The 19,109-nt window shown below is 46.7% G+C and overlaps 2 protein-coding genes across 7 annotated transcripts in view; one reads left to right on the forward strand and one right to left on the reverse strand.

Moving 5' to 3' along the window:
* Positions 1-7,293: 7,293 nt before the first annotated feature.
* On the forward strand, positions 7,294-16,736 carry Vamp1 (vesicle associated membrane protein 1). Of its 4 annotated transcripts, XM_023703741.1 has the most exons (6): positions 7,294-7,443; positions 9,954-10,080; positions 10,509-10,667; positions 11,370-11,421; positions 13,259-13,275; positions 13,636-14,107. In XM_023703741.1, coding segments are annotated over exons 1-6 (600 nt in total). In that variant the 5' UTR covers positions 7,294-7,441; the 3' UTR covers positions 13,879-14,107. The 4 variants fall into 4 exon arrangements, with proteins under 4 accessions (XP_023559509.1, XP_023559511.1, XP_023559510.1 ...); XM_023703743.1 differs by lacking the exons at positions 13,259-13,275; positions 13,636-14,107 and adding an exon at positions 15,942-16,736; XM_023703742.1 differs by lacking the exon at positions 13,259-13,275 and having other exon boundaries at positions 13,636-13,865.
* Tapbpl (TAP binding protein like) overlaps positions 14,769-19,109 on the reverse strand; it is a 7,318-nt gene continuing 2,977 nt past the window's right edge. For all 3 annotated transcript variants that reach the window (XM_023703740.1, XM_004643586.2, XM_023703739.1), the window contains exons 4-7: positions 17,733-18,071; positions 16,750-17,055; positions 15,354-15,437; positions 14,769-15,158 (exon numbers count right to left, since the gene is read on the reverse strand). In XM_023703740.1, coding sequence (XP_023559508.1) covers positions 15,115-15,158; positions 15,354-15,437; positions 16,750-17,055; positions 17,733-18,071 — 773 coding nt within the window. In that variant the 3' untranslated portion in view covers positions 14,769-15,114. The remainder of the gene's footprint in view (positions 15,159-15,353; positions 15,438-16,749; positions 17,056-17,732; positions 18,072-19,109) is intronic.

Genomic DNA, 19,109 nt, shown 5'->3' on the forward strand with positions numbered 1-19,109 from the left:
CACTAACCTGTTTTGAGACTATCTCATTGCTGTTTCTTTCTCAATAAAATTAATTAAAAAGTAAATAAATAAAATAAAATTTCTGAATTTAGTTGAAATTATAGCATCACATTTCCAAGAAAAATTAATCGTTTGCACAAGAAACATGAATAAAATCATACCAAGATATACAAAAATGAAATTGTCCAAAACTAATTATAAAGAAAAAAATCATTAAAGTGTATACATAAAAAATATTAGCTATGGAAGAACAAAATTAAATAGCATCTTAGTCCATATTAGAAAAAAAAAAAAAGCAAGTGGGTAAGAAACTGGACTAATTCAAATGACTGAAAGAAAAGATCTGTCCTCATTGAATTTTATACTTAGCAAACATACCTTTAAAAATTAAAAGTAAAATATTTTCCATTTATACAAACTCAAAATATTCTAATACCTCCAGATGTAGCATATAGAAAATAACAAAGATCATAATCCAGAGGCAAGAGAAGTGGCTGTATTGTCCTGAATAAAGAATAAAGAGTTCTCAAAATGGTAGTTATGCAGGACCATGTGAAATATAATATTAGATGAACCCATTTAAAAGGTGATTGAAGATTTCCACAAAAAAAAAATCATCATATGTCAGGTTATATACATATTTTTTTCGTGTGTGTGTGTGTGTGTATCACACAGATGTTTAAAATATATATATTTTTTGGAAACAAGGTCTTGGTTTGTGGTTGAGGCTGGCCTTGAGTTCATTAAAGTATCCCAGGTTGGCCTCAAAACAATTACCTAGTTCAGTATATAAAGACATTGCTTTTTTTTTGTTGTTAGTTTTTTTTTTTTTTTTTTTGGTGGAACCGGGCATTGAACTCAGATCCTTGCATTTGCCAGTCAAGCGCTTATCTTACTGAGCCACCTCCCCGGCCCCCTGTTGTTAGTTTTATAGTGTTCATACACTGAGGTCTTTGGTACATTTCAGTTAATGCTTGGAGGGTTTTTTTTTCCTACTAAGAATTGAACTCGGGGTCTCACACTTTCCAGGCAGGCACTATGCCACTGAAGTACAGCCCCAGTCTTGACTTAATGCTTGGGTGTGGTGTGAGGTAAAGATCTCTCTTCAGCCGAGTGTGTGTGAGGTTCTCCATTCAACCCCGAGCATGGCTCCCCCTAAATTCAGCTTTATTCTTTGGATGCGGACATTGACTTGTATCATCAGTATATGTTGAAAGATGATCACTTCCCCACTCAGTGGCTTTGGCACCCTCACTGAAAGTCAGTTGACGGGGAGGAATGTATGCAACGTGTGCATTATTGAAACTGTCCTGCCAATTTGATTTGAAACTGTCTCATTGCTATTTGTTTATCAATAAAATTATGGAAAAAAAAAGAAAAGAAAGTCAGTTGATGTAAGGTAACTCCTATTTCTTACCCAATTTTTTGTCTTTCCTCAGGTTAATAGCGTCTTCGTGATGGGTATAGTGGCACAGACCTGTAGTTACAGGTACAGGAGGCTAAGGGAGGAGGATTGAAAATTGGAGGCCAGCTTGGGCAATGCAGACAGACTCTTCAATAAATACATAATAAAAAAGAAAAGATAGTAAGAAGTTGCCTCCTTTTTAAAATCTAGTTCCAAATTTTTCCAGGGCAGGGGAGATAGCTCAGTGGAATAAGCACTTGCCTGGCAAGTGCAAGGGCCTGAGTTCAATCCCCAGTTCTGCAAAAATAAATAGATAGATAAATAAATAAATAAATAAATTTTTCCATGTGCCTTAACAGATCTGTAAAACATTATTACAATGTAAATACTATTATGTAAAATAATACATATCATTTCCATTTGTGTAAGTCTATCTGATGTTGTACCAGTGGTTTCCTGGAAGTCAGCCTCCAGTGTGTTCTATCCTCTTGATTTTGTCAGGACAGCCTCTTCCAGGTCTGTGGCTCGGCTGCCATTGCAAATATATATATTTTTTAATTTTATTTATGTGTGTGTGTGTGTGTGTGTGTGTGGCCAGCTCAGCCCACCAGGGGGTGGGGCCGGCTGGCATGTGGTGCTGGGGATTGAACCGCGGTCCCTGTGCTTTGCTTAGCTTGTTCTAAGTAGGTGCTTTAGACCACTGAGCCATCCCACCAGCCCCGCAAATATTTTCTTTCACCCATTTTGTAGTGGCTTCTTATGTCCCACAGCTATTGCCTTTTTTCTTTTCAATTCATCAGAGCCCATCTTCTAGTAGCCTGCTTACAAGGAGAGGTAATATTTTTTTGCTTATTTAAGTAACTGGAAGATGTCTTTATTTCACTGTCATCTTTTATGATAGTTTGACAGTTAAAGAAACCTAGGTTAGGCTGGGGAGATAGCTCAGCAGCATAAGCCCTGCCTGGCAAACACAAGGTTCCTGGTACCACGGGGGGTGGGGGGGGAATCTAGATTAATAATCATTTTCTTTCGAAGTTTAAAGATACAGCCACAATGTTTTCTATCTTCTAATTTTGTGTTGAAATTTTATTCAAATTCTTGTTCTTTTTTAAATTTTATTTTCTTTTTGACATATTTTAGTTTAGTTTTTTTTTTTTTTTTGTGGTACCAAGGATTGAACTCAGGACCTTGCACTTGCCTGGCCCCTTAACGTATTTTAAGATCTCCTTATTTTCTCTAGTATTTTTTGGGGAGGTCAGGGGATTGAACACAGATTTCACAAGGTCACTACACACTGTGAAAGATAGGTTTTGTTTGAGACAAGGTCTCACTATGCAGTTCAGGTTGGCCTTGGACTCACTGTGTAGCCCAGGCTGGCCTCAAACTTGCGATCCCCCTGCCTCAGCCTCCTGAGTGCTGGGGTCGCAGATTACAGGCATGCAACTCAAAAGATGAGTTTTGATGTGATTATTTTTTCTTTCACTATTCTGGACACATAACACACCCTCTAATCTGCAAAGTCTCAATTCAGGAAATTTCCTGTATTTCTGTCTATTTTTTGATACCAGGATTGAACTAAGACCTTGCGCTTGCCAGGCAGACACTGTGCCACTGAGCTATCTGCCTAACCCTTGTATTTCTTTTATAATTGATCACATCCGCACATACTTTATCTCTCTTTACCTCACATATCCTGCTTACTCCTTTTAGATCCTTTATTAATTAGACATTGGACTATTTGGCTTGATCTTCTAACTTTATTTCCTGCCTCCGGCTCTACTGGTGCTTACTCTGGTACTCTTGTTCCTTGCTGTGTGCAATTTTGGACCACAATTTATTTCTGTTGGCACTGTCTCTATGGAAATTCCCCAAGGCCTAGATCAAAGATGAATGCATCCCAGGAGGATTCACAGTGCTTCTGTTGGGTCTTTAGTGCTACTGCCAACCCTGCAAAACTTTCAATTCTTAGCATTTTGTTTTAGGGAGAAGAAAAGATTTTCAAAGCCCCTCCCAAAAGAATAAAAAACAAATAATTCAGGCGGATTAAAACGTAGCGTGGAGTTATAAATTCTCTGCAAATATTTAAAATAAAAAATGGAGGAAGTCCACTAGATATCTGATTCCCAAATAATAATCTACAATACATTTCTTTAGAGGTAGTGTGGGTGCCAGAATATTTTTAATCCACTTTTACATGATGATATAGTCTTTTAGGATTCTAGTTCTGTGGTAGGGTCTATTAGCTCTCCCCCATTTCTTTGAGACAGACTGTGTAGTTCAGGCTAGCCTTGAACTCACTATGTAGTTCTCACCGGCCTCATTTGCGGTGATCCTCTAACTTCAGCCTCCCATGTTGGCATTACAGGAATGAGCTACCATACCTGGATAGAGTTCCTACCTTGAGGAAGCCCTAGGCTTTATCTCTGGATTGAGGGCTCTTTTTTTTTTTTTTTTTTTTTTGCGGAACCGGGGATTGAACTCAGGCCCTTGCGCTTGCCAGGGAAGCGCATATTCCACTGAGCCATCTCCCCGGCCCCTAGGCTTTATCTCTTATACCACAGTAGCACCCTGTGGAGGCCACAATGCTCAAATTCAATTTTTTTTTTTTTTGGTTTGATACTGCTTTCACTTACCTATTGGTCTTCAGCTAGTGTTTACTTTTTTGTCAGTTCATAACTACATCTTTAAAAGGTCCTACTCCTGTAATCACAGCCCTTAGGAGGCTGAGGCAAGAGGATCATTGAATGAGGTCAACCTGGTGAGACCCTGTCACAAAATACGAAACTAAACAAAATATGCCCTTTTAGGTAAAGGACCTAGAACAGATAACTTTTATTTATTTATTTATTTATTTAAGTTTATTTAGTGTGTGTGTGTGTGTGTGTGTGGCCAGCTCAGCCCACCAGGGGGCAGGGCTGGTTGGCATGTGGTGCTGGGGGATCAAACCGCGGTCCCTGTGCTTTGCTACGCTTGTTCTAAGTAGGTGCTTTAGACCACTGAGCCATCTCACCAGCCCCCAGATAAAACTTTTAAAAACGTACTTTCAGTTGGCAAATGACTAAACAATGTCCATACTACGGAATACAATGTTACTCAGCAATGGAAACTATTGATACAATAACCTGGATGAATCTCCAGGGGCTCCCCTACCTGGGACTTGGGCTTGAACCTAGGACCTTCCTACTGTGCTACATCCTCAGCAGTGTTCATTTATTTAGAGACAAGGTCTCACTAAATTGAAGTTGTTCAGTAGCTTTAAAGTTGTGACACCCTGCCCTAGCCTCCTAGAGAGGTGAGACTTTCTGTAGGTGTGAGCCACCCACCTGGCTTTCATCAGCATTATGTTGAGTGAAAAAAAAAATAGATTACAGGCCATATGATTTACATAATGCAAAATAAAGCTACAGACAGGGAGAGAAATTAGCATTGCTCAGGGCTAAAGCCAAGGTTGGGATGCCCACAGACAGTAGCACAAGGGAGCCCTGAGGTAAGGTAATAGTTGTGTAATCTGATTGTGGTGATAAGTTCACACTTATCTACTCATGTGACATTATTGCACGAAACTGCATATGCAAACACAAATGTAAAACTGGTAAGTTCAAAGGGCGAGCCAGATAGCTAACCCTTGTATTTATTTTATTTTATTTATTTATTTATTTATTTATTTATTTATTTTTTCCCTTGTATTTATTTTATAAGAAATACAGCTTAGGCAGAGCACAGGAACCCGGGTTAGATCCCCCAGCATGCTGTGCCAGGGCTGCTCCCAGGGCTCGCTGAGAGGGAAAAGGAGACAGACTGAGACAAGGCCTGGTGGCATGTGCCTGTAATCCCAGCGTTTGGGAGGCTGAAAACAGGTGGATCACTATGAGTCCGATCTACGCAGTGAGACCCTGTAGACCCTGTACTAAATACAAAAACAAACAAACCCCAAAACCTGGCGTGTTTCAGATAAACTATTGCATCAATATGGATTTCCTGGTTTGATGTTTCCTTGTATTTATACAAAATATTACCACTGGGGAGTAGAGTAAATGGTGTAGAAGAACCTTCTTGAACTTTCTGCCACTTCATGTGAATCTCTAATAATTTGAAAATAAAAATGCTTTACAAATACTTTCATTTTCAAAAACTCAGCAATTAAAAATGTTTCCAGGGTAGAACTGCTGGTAACACTTAGGTGTTGACACTGCCCTCCCATGCATGTTGTCATCAAGGGCTTAGGAGTTGTTTTCAATTTTTACAGATTGTCATTTGGACATGGTTGCAGGAGGAGGATGGAAAAAACACATGATCAGTATAGCGTGTTAGTAAGAGCACTGTTTTAAGGATTTTCGGCAAGGTTGTGATATTTGAGTAGATCATCGCGTTGGCTTCTTAGGGATATGAGGAGGAGCAGGACTGGAAGCCATTATACTTAATTGATTCTAAAGGCACCTTTCCCCCACTCTTTGGACATTTTAACATCTCCCAAATTGGATGGTTCACTGCAAGTATTAGTCAGCAGTCATACTGGATTTGTCATAGCTGCTCATGAGCATCAAAACTTGCCAAATGGGTGACTGAGGCTTGGAAGAAAATTCCAGACACAGAAGAGGAACACTCTTCGGAAATGCTGTATCATCAAAGCCTTTGATGGCATACACAGGACCGCAGCATGTGGACCTCGGACATCCGAAACTGGAAAGAAAGTCCCTCCAAAAGGAATCATTAAGAATCAGTCTGGGGGCTGGAGAGATGGCTCAGTGGTCTAAAGCACCTACTTGGAACAAGCTTGGCTAAAACACAGGGACCGCGGTTCAATCCCCAGCACCACATGCCAACCAGCCCCGCCCCCTGGTGGGCTGAGCTGGCTGCGCGCGCGCGCGCACACACACACACACAATAAATAAATGTTAAAAAAAATTAAAAAAAAAAAGAATCAGTCTCTGAATATGAAACCGTGCAAACACTGTTTGTATGTAATTCTTTTCTATTTTCCTTTTTATGTATGTATGCACAAGAGTGAAATGGTAAAAATTTATACGCCTGTAAACCTATGCTTTCAATAGATGTAAAAGAAAAACTCTGAAGTGGTAAGAAAGTGGTCACAGTTTGTAACTTTTTAAAAACAAGGCATAAATAACGGTGCGTTTCACAACTGATGATCGGAAAAGAGATAATAGGGAGGAGAGGGAAGAAAATTCTTAAGTATTAGGAAGAAAAAAAATCAACTTGACTTGGTGAATTCTTGAGGGAAAGGTAAGGAAGTGGGAGGAAATCTAAGGTGGCGTCCTGATTTAGGGACAAGAGGAGTGGGACTACAGAATTCATTTAGGATGGGTTGTGCTGAAAGACGTGTGTAGACGAAGCCTTCACACTAGCTTTAGTAGGTCGGACGAAGGCCCGCACCTGGACCTGGGGGCGGGTGACGGCTCGGTACAGTGGGTTGCGCGTTCTCTGGGGTGTCTGCCAGTTGCGGGGAAATGGGTGGGGTCTGCACAGCGTCCGGCCACGGGAGCGGCGTGATTGGCTGGAGCCGCCAGCGGTGGGCGTGCCTGAAAGCGGGGACTGTCCATCAATTGGCTAAGAGGCACCAAAAAGGCCTAACTCAACTGTGGAGCCCGCCCCCGAGAGGGCTGGTCCGTTATCACCCTGCCCCGCCCCCGAGCTAGCCAGGTAAGCAAATTGCAGTGGCATTGGTCAGTTGAAGAGCCTTCACCGCAACCGCTCCTTTCCCGAGTGGAAAGGAGAGAAGTGTGATTGGCACAACTGCAGGGGCGTGGCGCAGCAGGCCAGCCGGACTTGGACGTCCGCCCATTCCGGGCGTGGATTGGACTGCGGGGTCGCAACGTAACCCGGGAGGCGTGGCCAGCGCTAATAAAGCCGAGGTCCGCCGCAGCAGCTGCAGTGAGTCCTGCCGCAGCTATATCTCCGGGTGGTTAGCGAGAGGCAGAGCTCGGCAGTTCCGTCCGCTACAACTGCAGCGTCTTCCCGCCGGGTGTCTCGCCGCAGCATCCAAAGAGGGGTCGGACGCTCACTCCCTCTGTCAGAAAAATGTGAGTTGACTCTGGTGGAGGGGCTGGACACCTCCTTACCAACTCACCCCCAGCGCCCGACTCTGCGGGACGGAAAATGGCGCATTGCAGCAGCTGCGGCTACGCGGGGAAGCACCGCCGCGCTGTCCGCGGGCGGGCCCACCCGGGAGGGGCAGCACCCTCTTCCTGCAACAGCCACGGCTGCACCTCGGGCCGGACAGGGAGACAGGGGTCCCACGTTCATGGCACCCTCACCTCTTGTCTGCGCGGCACTTGGTTCTTCTGGTCTCGGTGTAGTGAAACCTCAGGCGAAGGGGGCCATGGAAACAGACAGCGGGGCACTCAGAAGACCCTTTCCGGTCATCCGAGCCTGTTCTTAGAGCCAGCCCTGCAGCCTCTAGATGCATGTATGCGTCTCAACCGGAGTGAGACTTACCCCCTCATGGGAGGTGCAAAGCTCCAGAAACTTATTTGCCAGTTCTCTGGTGCCAGCTGCGCCCCTCTGTGAGACTGAGGGATGGTGGCATGGCATCGCGCGTTCATCCCATGACCACCCATCTAAGTAAGGGTTTATGTCATCAAATCTGAGACAAGTATTTGGAGGAGAACTGAGCATTGCCCCTCTCTTCAGTACACAGTTTAGTTTCTAGCCGTCTTCAGCATCGTTCCCTTCCCAAGTTCCCGAGGGAGCACGGTGGATAAATTAAGTACTTCTCTGTCAGGAGCACAGTGTATTTAGTAGAAATTTTTCCTTCTGATTACTACTAGCTGGAGCACTAGCCTGGTCCTAGATGTATTCCTGCTACTTCTCTTAGTAACAAATAAGAGGAAAGATTTACTGGTGTTACATAAGGGTTGTAACTATCCCTAGATATGTTATTGCTGAGTGCTTCCAACTCCCAACAAGTAGTAAGTGAAGTGAACCCCTCCAACATTGTATATAGCCATTTCAATTTTTCCTCTTCAATTTCTAAGTTTTAACTATAAGTGATAGTCTGTGCATGTTGGACAAATGCTAAGAGTTCAGTTTTTGTTTGGGGCGGAGGACCCTTCTTAGGTGACTGATTCTACATAGCCCCCTTGTGAGATGAACAGAAGACGATAGAGAAAGCATGGTGACTAGCAGGCAATCACGAGGTCTCTGACCTTAATCCTGTCATTGGTGCCACCATCCTGGAGTTCTTCCAACACTGGCTGCTCCCTACTCATTGAGATTTCTGCTGTCAGTCTAGCTAGCTCAGGAGCAGTGCAGGAGTCTTCAGGCTCCCTTAGCATTCTATCTTTCTTTCCTTTGCCTTGTCTGGGCCTTGCGGTAAATTGTGAAAGTGACCCTTAAATCGGGATAAGTCAGAATAATCTACTGGCAACAGCTTTTTGAGGAGTCATTTTTTTTTTTTTTTTTCTTGTCTGAAAGAAATTCACTTAGGGCAGAGGAACTCCTGAGTATTAGTTTTATGGTAATTAACCATGGCTCTGTGATGGTTTAACTTCTAGTGTGTTCTATGAAGTTCTACTTTTCTTTGACAAGTTTCTAAGGAACACTCTGCTCTCCAGCAAGTTGTAGAGATCCTCTGCCGTACAGAGAGTAGAGAAAATCTCATCCTTTAGGTTATGCTACTGGGGATTCTTTAATGGGTGAATTAGCTTTCATGTCTTGGAACATAGATGTGTACCTTGCTCTTATATTGAATTATTCCCTTCTAAGCCTAAGATACCCTGTAGTTGTAAGTGGTACTGAAAGAGGGAATAGTATCCATGTGCATACAGTACAGTAAACCCAAAATCGAGAGTTCTCTAAGGAATGTAGGGAACTAGGGGTGTTCCTTGAGCTTCTGCCAAATCTAGAAAAGGAAGGGACAGAAGGTGTATGATGCATGTACATTGAATACTATTTGTAGCATTTTTACTTCCTGTCTGTTCTCTTGGAACAGTTTCCATTACTAGTGCAATTGTTTTTGGCCCCAGATTCAATCTAAGTGAAACCACTTTGCCAAAAACAGTACAAAGAAACAGTCCTGACTTAGTCCATCTACATAGACTTTGCCATTGGTAAACTTCAAAGTTGTGCTTATAGCCATTGTGAACTACTGGTCACCGCATGAAACATACACGAATCCCCACAAGCAGTGTCTGTCAGTTCACTCTGCCTGTTATAATCATGCTTTGCAGTTGAGTTCATTGGCTTGTTTTGAGAATTTAGTCTTTTCTCCTGCTCTGGGTTAGGTTTTCCCATTTTGCTTCATATGAGGGCTTCTGGCAGCCAGAAAAATACCATTTAGGTCAAGAGTAGCACATTTATCCCTGTAGCCATTGTGCTAGAGTTTGGGTCAGGGGCTGTCCCCAAACAAGATCTTGTGATGACACTGAGCTCCAAGGTTCTTTCATCTTTTGCTTTTTGCCTCTCCATACTTGTAATTGCCAAGGGGCTAGGATCTCTTCCATTAACATAGCTCCCACCCACATTTGCTTTGGTGAGCATGCTTGCCATTCCTTTTTTCTCTTGGTTACCCTACGTACTTTGCATTTCTCAGGTCTGCTCCGGCTCAGCCACCCGCTGAAGGGGCGGAGGGGGCTGCCCCCGGTGGGGGTCCTCCTGGCCCTCCTCCCAACATGACCAGCAATAGGCGACTACAGCAGACCCAGGCACAAGTAGAGGAGGTAGGTGGAAAGATGTTTCACTGAGTTTCTAACTGTAGGAGTTCAGAAGCAAGGGAGCATCTTTTCCATTCTCATTCTCTCTCTCTCTCTCTCTCTCTCTCTCTCTCTCTCTCTCTCTCTCTCTCTCTCTTTCTTTCTCTCTCTCTCATAGGGAGATGGGTAAAAGGTCTAGGTGGATTTTTTGGGCTGGCTTAAGATGCCTTATGGGCAGGTCTGGTAAGGCAGGTGGAGCTGTGGGGATCAAGCTGCAGTGTCCTGCTCCTGACTGCCTTTGCATGAACAGGTGCTTAAACAACTGAACTAAGGGCAGGCCCCTAAAAGTTCTACGGTAGAGTGTCCCTTAATTACACAGGTCCAAACCTGTGATCCTCCAGATGTTCTTTCTTGTCTCTAGCAGGAAACTTAGCAGCTCTGTGCACCCCTTGCAGGTGGTGGACATCATGCGTGTGAATGTGGACAAGGTCCTGGAGAGGGACCAGAAACTGTCGGAGCTGGATGACCGAGCTGACGCCTTGCAGGCGGGAGCGTCGCAATTTGAGAGCAGTGCTGCCAAGCTAAAGAGGAAGTACTGGTGGAAAAACTGCAAGGTAAATTTCCTTGTCCTCTTTCTTTTCCTGGGCTTCTATTTGTAAAAGTCAAGAAAACCCCTGACCTCTACAGTCCTTCCCTCTAATGGTGCCACATCTCCGCCCTGCACGGTTCTTGGGAGGAGATGAAGTACCTGCTCTTGAGAGATGAATACCTGCATTGGCCACCAGGGTGGGCTAGAGTACTAAGAACCTCTCAGAGAAAGTACCCCCCCACTTCCCCACGGTTTAGAATGAGCAAGGCGCTTTTCCCTTTAGAAAAAAAGTCTCCTGCAAGAATTCTTCCATGGCTCTTCCTCAGACACACCCAACAGCAACACAACAGCTCAGGGTTAAAATATGTGCAACTTCTGAGAATGCACTAAATTCTTCACAATAAAAACCAAACCAACTGAATAAAGATCCAGAGTCTACCTTTCCATCAGAATTCCTTTTTAAGTCTCCAGGCAAAAGGAACTGAGCCAGAAAGAGCCAGCTGCCCACTCTGTGCTGTTCCTAAAGAGCTCCCTACACGGTGTGGGCTTTCACTCCCGTGGGAAGCAGAGGGTTGGGCCCTTCTCAGAGGCCTGCAGGTTTTCTGAGTGATGGGTAGCATCTTCCACTGTCCTGAGGATGAAGGGAGTTCTGTTACCACATCATGGTTCTGGTTCCTTTCCTCTTGTCCCGAGTCCATGGGCTCATATGTGGTCCGTGTTTCCTCAGATGATGATCATGCTGGGAGCTATCTGTGCCATCATCGTGGTAGTTATTGTAAGTAAGTATCGCTGAGGTTGCTGATGGGGTGAAGAGGTGGGAAGGTCCCGGAGTCTTCTCCCAGCCCTGCCTGCCTGCCTGCCTGCCTGGGGAGTGGGGCTGCTCTGACTGAGGTATGGAGACTGCTGCCGTGGGATTGTCATGGGCTTTGGGAGGGAGGAAGGGTTGAACTGGGCAACTTTCTTGGTGGACAGGCCTTACCCAGCTCTGAGGGAGCAGGGCTATGCCGTTTGTCACTGGCTTGGGTCAGAGGGAGACCGCGGGGCTGGGACATTTGCAACTGGAAGGCCTGAATGTCTGGTAACTTGATGTAATTTGCCCTCTTGTTTTCTCCTGTCTCTCTCTTTTCCATCTGAAACTTCCTGATTCCTGTGTCCAGTCTACTTTTTTACTTAAGAATGTGCCCTCCCTTACCTGTTCTGCATTGCCATCTGAACTCATGTCCTTCTCCTTCTGTTTGCTCTCTCAACCAACGTCCATCTGCCTTCCTCTATCCCAGCCTGGGCTTCTCCATCATTCATTACTCCTTTTTGGTTGCTGTCATTTGCACTTTGTTCCTCAACCCTAGAAATGCTGCTCATGGTGCAGTCTTGAAGTTACTATGTGAAGAGCAACAGCTGGTGCCCCTTCCCTCCCCACTTCTTATGTTCTTTCCTGTTTTTCCAAAGCCAGAAAGAGTCACTGGCCAAAGGCAGAGGCAGGGGAAAAGCTGAGCTAAAGAGCCCAAGATGCTGGCCAAGATGGTGGCAAAGGGATTGGTGTCCATGACATTTCCCAGAAAGGCCAGCTGCTGGCAGGAGGGGATTGTGCACAGATGGGAAAGTGTGGCTTGCCCTATGCCACCCCTATCGAAGCCTCAGAGGGCTGGGGGTCAGCAGGACTTGACACAGTACCCTTTTAGAAAGTCAAATCTGTTTTTTGCAGTTATTGCTAATCTGTTAGTTCAAGATTTTCTGTTTCTTCGAGGATCTTCCAGCCATTTACTTTGTTTCCTATAGGTCTGGAAAACGTCTTTATTGATTGTAAAAATACCGGGAGACTGTTTTAGAAACAGTTCCATTTGCTTCTACTAGGATGAGCTGTCTCTTCCTATTTTCTGCAGCATCCTGTGTTGTTCTTGAGGCACCAAGCAACTTCATCTGGCCGTTTTGGGCCTCTTAGTCACTTTTAATTCTTGGTGTTGGAAGAAGATACCTGTTACAGAGAAACAACAAGTTGAGGGCCTAATTTGAAAATAACAAGCTTACAGGAAGCAACTTCCTGCCCTCTCACAAAGGAAGGTCCAGTTCCTTACTCTCTATTGATGAAAGAATATGCGAGTGTTGGAGGCAAGCTCCTGAGACTTCATCGAACCCTTTCTTCTATGCCATCCCTGGTACTTGCTTAAGACAGGGATGAGGCAAGAGGTCCTTCCCAAGGCCTGGCTGATCCACAGGGTTTAGGGGGAGCCCAGCAGGCCCAATAGCTCAGTCTCAGGGTACAAGCAGTTTGATCAGCACTAGGTGTGTGTGTGTGTGTCACGGGGCCCTTGCACCAGAGCTGCCTGAGCATTCTTCCTGAAGTGCGTTCCCCTTCTGAGGCTCACCCTTCTCAGTCCATGCTGCCTCCCTTCTGTTCCTCCTGTTTGCATGTTTCGTTCATACAGACCATGCAGCCTGAGGATGGAGGCAGCTCAGCCTCTCCTGTGGGCTTTTTCTTTTTTTGGTGGTACATGGATTGAACCTAGGGCCTTCATGGTGAGGCCATTCCCAGCCCTTTTTGTAACTTTTGTTTTGAGAGTGTTACTGAGTTGCCCAGGTTGGGCTTGAACTTGTGATTCTCCTGCCTCAGTCTCCCAGAGTGCTGTGATTTACAGGTGTGTGCCACTTGCAGCCCCTGGGAGCTATTGCTGAGCTTTGGGGTAAGATAAGCCCCGGTGCTGGGGAAAGAGGGCAGGCTGAACTGGAAGGTGAATACCCTCAGCCTTGATGCCCTGTCCACTGGTCCATGAGCAGGCAGAGGCTGAAGCCACAGTGGGCTGGATCCGACACTCCTTTCCATGTAGCAGCATTTCATCGTGCAAACCATCCTTCCTTTCCCTTTGCCCGTTTCCTGCGCTCCCTTCGTCCTGCCCCAGAGTGGGAGTGAAGAGCTGGAAGAGCACAGTCAGTGCACCTCCCAGCATCCCTTCGAAGGTCTTCACTCTCCTCTGGCTCCTCCTTGCCTAATAATGTAGGGTCACCGCTGGAGAAGAACCACCACTGTCCTGGATGTGTCCCAAGCCTGGAGCAAACCTGCCCTCTTGGCCCACCCAGCCCTAGCACGGGAATATTTCCTGGGTTTCTGTCCCCGAGGCTCACTAGGTGTAGCTAGCTCTGTTCTTTTGGGGGTGTTTGGCCTTCTACTTTCTTTCTCACCTCCCCTGAACTTCTTCTATGTCTTTGCTGTTTCCTCTCCCTCCCACTCCCCAAGTGCATGAACAGATATGCAGCTAACACAGGACTCTGCAGTCAAATGAAGCCGAGCTCCCCACATCCCCTTCTTTGTTTTGCCGTGAGATGATGTGGGGTTTCCACTATGTGTCTGTCATTACCTTTTTGTCTTTTTTCCCAGCCCCAATCTCATACTTGTATAGAATAATAACAGTTGTACTTCCACCAAAGGCATGTGACATATTTACCAATTTCATGTATTCTGAAGAAAGGCAAAAAAAAAAAAAAAATACAAATTCCTACTACTCAACTGACTCAGTTATTGTTTGGGTTGGAGTCACAGGAGGGAGAGAAGGGCCTGTTGTTGCTTTAGCAAGTTCACGTGGCTGTGGGTGGGAAGGGCTGCTCACGTGTGCTGTGTGGTGGTGTGTTGGCAGAGGAAGTGGTCTGTGCTGGTGGCGTTTGTACCTGAAGCAGCCCAGCTCTGCAGGTGCTGGTGAGAGGAAGTGATGACAGGAAGGCAAGTGGGCATCTCCCACGGCAAACAGCTCCGACTTCCTCAGGCCTCTCCCCACTGCCTCCCTGCTGGTCCCAGACTACTTGTTCTGTCCCAGGGGATATGCCCAGAAGGCCTCACACATACAACTCCTTTCTCCATTGCCCTCACTGTCTGCTTAGGCAGCTCCACTCCTGACCCAGCACCCTCCGTATGAAGGAAGTTGCCCATCTTCCACAGTTGAGGGAGTGAAGATTTACAGGTTTCCTGCAATTCCCAGTAACCATCTGAAGGAGCAGGGCTACATGGAGCAGCAGAGACAGAGCTGGATTTGCCTCTGAGGACTGGTGTTTCACAACTTCCAACACTTTGCAAGTAGGAACACCTGTGACTTAGGATAGGCCTAAGTTGGGACCACCACAGAGAGACAGGAAAATAGAAAAGCTTTGCCTTAGTGGACACAAGGGTCTTTTATTTTGACAGAGTTCCGTTTGTGAGGGCTGGCCCTGTCCCAATCCTGTACCTATTATCCATCGTTCTGTCCTTTTCTTTTTTCCTACCACTTCAGATGTGGCCCTTTGACGTCAGCCCCACCCAGATGTTCTGGCTTCTTATGGCCCCTCATCTCATCTTCTCTGCCTTGCTCAGTGGCCCAAGGCACACAGTAAAGGAAGGTGGAGCAGAAGGAGAGCTGAGGCCCTCCCTTAGGTCTGGTGCTTCCTAAGGCCTTGCCCAGCTTTATTGCCGCACTGCTGGGGAACAAGACTGTGCTCAGCCTTTAGCATGGCTATTCCAAGTGCCTCAGGGTCTTGACAAACCTTGCTGAGGAAGCTAAAAGAAAATGGAACAAGATGGTATTAATTTAAGGTCATTCCAGCAGCAAGAGGCTATCTGGAGTGGTGGGGTAGCAGGGGCATCTGGATCACATGTCCGAGGTGCAACCCTGTCTGGGTGGGGTGGTGCTCAGCATGGGCTGATCCACAGGGCAGGTGGTCTGGAGCTGGAGCTCAGGGCTTTGGTGCTCACCTTTTCGTCTCTGAAGCCCCAGGAATAACAGTGCAAGAAGGAAGAGGCAGCTGGCAATGATGACGCCGTGGGCCATTTCCCACCCTATAGGGAGAATAGCATGGATGGGGTCAGCCCCTGTGCTGAGCAAGGTGCGTGCATGTGTGTGTGTGTGTGTGTGTGTGTGTGTGTGTGTGCATGCATGTGCACACCTGCGGAGAGCTAGGAGCTATGCACACAGGATTCATCACTCCTGTTATTCCACACTCACTCCTGAGAACTTGCTGGTGAGAGGTTTGGGGTCATCAATCACTGACGGTTAAACTGAACTTTACAAATGACCAAGGAACATTGATGCAAACTAAGGCAAAAGCCCCATTTTGGAGAAGCGCAATCTAGCGAGCAGCCTGTGATGCCTCATGTTCCTGAAAGTCTGCCTTTCAAGGTGTACATCCTTTCTTTTCTGTCCCCTCCCTGTTCTCTCTCTCTCTCTCTCTCTCTCTCTTTTTTTTTTTCGGAACCAGGGATTGAACTCAGGCCCTTGTGCTTGCCAGGCAAGCACTTATTCTACTGAGCCATCTCCCCGGCCCCATCCCTGTTCTCTTTCAGCAGCATCCAGTGGTTTTCAGGATGACATTCCAGTTTGAAGTCCGTTTGAGATGACAAGGTTTAAGCCTGGAAGAGGAATCAAATGGCCTGTTTTTCACATTTCCTCTTTTACATTTATTGGTAGGTGAGCTTGGGCACATTATTTAACATCTGTAAATGCCAGCTTCTGGGGGTTGTGCACTGTGGTGCACACTCAGTCCCTGCTCCTTGGGAAACTGAGGTGGAACATGACTTGAGCCCAGGAGTTCAGGGTCAACCTGAGCAATGTAGGGAGACTCCATCTCAAAAAGTAAATAAAATGGAAGATTATACTTAAAATGTAAGTGCTTAATATAGTACTTGATTCATATAAATGCTTAATAAACATAATTTCCCCTGAAGCTTCAAGCTACTTCCTTTTCTTCATATTCCTCTTGACTATAGCTGTACCAAAGTTATAGTTCCTTCAGTTTTTTTCCTCAGCTGTTTTACAATTTGGCCTTTCTGTGTGCTGTTGTTTCCATCTCACATGTCCCTTCCTCTCAGCTGGTCCCCTGGAGTGTCCCCCACTACCTCCCTAGTCGTCTCCAGTGGGGGTAGGATCAGGAGTCCTTTGCCTTGCTGTCCCGCAAGCAACTGCCCGACCCCCTGGTGCCTGGAGTAGACCATGTGGTGGAGGCTCTGGCCTTGGGAAAGCTAGGCAGGGCAGGAACATGAAGAGGCTGGGACTGGACAAAGTGTGGGGATGGCAGCATGAGGCCAGAGGCAGCCGGGGGCAGGAGCTCCAGGTGCCCAGTGGTGGGGGGGGCAAGGAGGACACGCCCAGTACCTGCTTTTGGGACAATCGTGGTGCTGACTTCGAGGGGCTGCTCCAGGGAGATGTGGGTGACCTGGCAGGTATAAGTGGCACCTGTTGGGCCGGGGTCCGCCGTCAGATAGGAAGATATACTGTAGGTGCCCGCCATGCTTTGCCTGAGACTGGAGAGGGAGGCACCAGAGACTTGGCTTGCAGCTCTGCTCCCCTCTTCTCGGATCCAGGTCACCACCACATCCAGAGGATAATAGCCAGTGATTTTGCAGGTGAGGGTGGGCAGTGGGGTGTTGTCCGATGTGCTCAGCACTACTTTGGGGGATGCTGGGGAAAGAATGAGGAATAAGATTCTTGAGGGGTCCAGCCGGGGTCAATAGGGGTGTGAGCCTGAAGCCACTGGGAAGGAGTGTGGAGGCTGTGGCTTCCTCAGTGTTGTTCCACAGAGTGGTGGTGTGAAGGGTGTCCCTAGATGGTGGCTGTGATTACCTTTTCTTGAAAAGTCACAGCAATGGCTTTCCTCTTTTTTGGAGCGGTGTAGTATTGGGGGTGGAATATCACTTATGCCGGGCAAGTGTTCTACCACTGAGCTATGCCCCCAAACCCTTGACTTGTCATCGGTATAAGCCAGCAGCTTTAAAGGAAATCAGAAGTAAACTATTCCTCCTGGTCAGAATTGCTTCCTCTACTCCTTGGTCTGTTGCTGCTGCTTAAGATGTAGTTCAAAAGGACTGGGGTGATTGCAGGTGGCCAGGCAGGCCAGGGCAGGGTGGGGCAGCAGGATTCTGGCGAGAGAGCTCCTGGTGAAGTTCTATGGGGACCCAGGAGACAGCTGTCTGATCCCACCTGTGCTTCTACAATGAAGATGGCATGTCGCTGGGGGCACGTGTTCTGCCTTGAGAAATGCCTCATTTCTGTATCACTGCCCTCATATTTTACATCAGGAAAACACTCCCAATAGGCATGTCCCTTCCCTCACCCAGGTGACCAAGCCCTGGACTCACCTTGGATATTGAGCTGAATGATTTGCTGAGCTTGGTACAGAGAGGTAGTGATCTGGCAAATGTAGGCCCCCTCATCCTTCAGACTGAGGCTGGGCAGGGTGAGGGAGGCGTCTCCGGCCCTGAGGAGCGGCTGGGGTGGCAGGGTAGCCCCCTCCCGTTTGGCCTGTCCCTGCCCTGTCTTCCACCTGTGTACCAGCTGGCCGCTGCCTCTGTGCTGCAGCCGCCAGTCCACACTGATGAGGTCCAGGCCTGGTGCCATCGAGAAGCCACAATCCAGGGAAGCTGAGGAGCCCAGCAGGACATTCAGGGACTGGGTCAGTGTTGTCACCTGGAACTCTACTGTGGGAACAAAAAGGGGTGATGTGGCCAGCTCACCTCATTTCCTATCAACTGAAGCCACAAAAAATTGGGGCCCTGGAGGAAGAACTCGGTGCATGGGGATTGCTCACACCTGAGACTGGTGAAAGGGATGGATCTCTCACCAGGAAGGATATGCAGGCAACATTATATCAACAGCATAGCAGATTCATGCTACTGCTGTTGGCCCTCAGGGAGGCACAGCCAGCGGAGCAGGCAAGGCTGCTGTGAGACTAGGATATGAGGTTAAAAAGTACATGCTGTTGGTATTTGACTCAGGCATGCTTGATCTAAATAAATCATGAGGAAAACAAATACACAGATAACACCACCTCACTGTTAGTTCACGTTGTTATTAAATTCTCTACATGCTGCGCCATGAGATCACTCCCCCAGCTTGGCTGGCTTCTGAGGTAATGGCTTTGTGAGAATGACGAGTGACCTTGTCCCTCGCTAGAGCCCTATTCATTTCCATATGGGAGCATTTGGGAGTGAAGTGTTGTGATAGCTGAAGTTTACTCCTGGAGAGAGCCGTATCTATTTGCATATTGCAGAGACAGAGGGGACAGGCAGAAGAGTAACAATTAGCGAATGTAGGTAAAGGGTCTACAGATATTATTCTACCATGTGTTTTGTAGGTCAGAAAAATCCAAAACTGCAGTAATACCAAACCATGTCTGGCTTACATTAGACACTGGGCACGTGTGTCTCTCTCCCTCTCCCTCTCTTTTTCCCTTTCTCCTCCTCCCTTTCTTCCTTTGACAGGGTCAGACTGCCTGTGGACTCACTATCCAACTTGAGTCCATGTTGGCCTCAAACTCAAGATCCTCCTGCCTCAGCCTTCTGAGGGCTGGAATTATAGGCATATGCTACCATGTCTACCTAGGATCTTTCTTTTCTGATGTGGCAGGATGCATTTAGTCTGGGCCTCAGAAAGGTTAGTGTTCTAGGACTTTGCAAGGATAGAAGAATATCCCACTTATCTTTGGTGTATGCTGCTGGCACATAGTTCTGGAGAAA

Source organism: Octodon degus, unplaced genomic scaffold (genome assembly GCF_000260255.1).
Source record: "Octodon degus isolate 3935 unplaced genomic scaffold, OctDeg1.0 scaffold00178, whole genome shotgun sequence".
In the NCBI taxonomy this organism is placed as follows: domain Eukaryota; kingdom Metazoa; phylum Chordata; class Mammalia; order Rodentia; family Octodontidae; genus Octodon; species Octodon degus.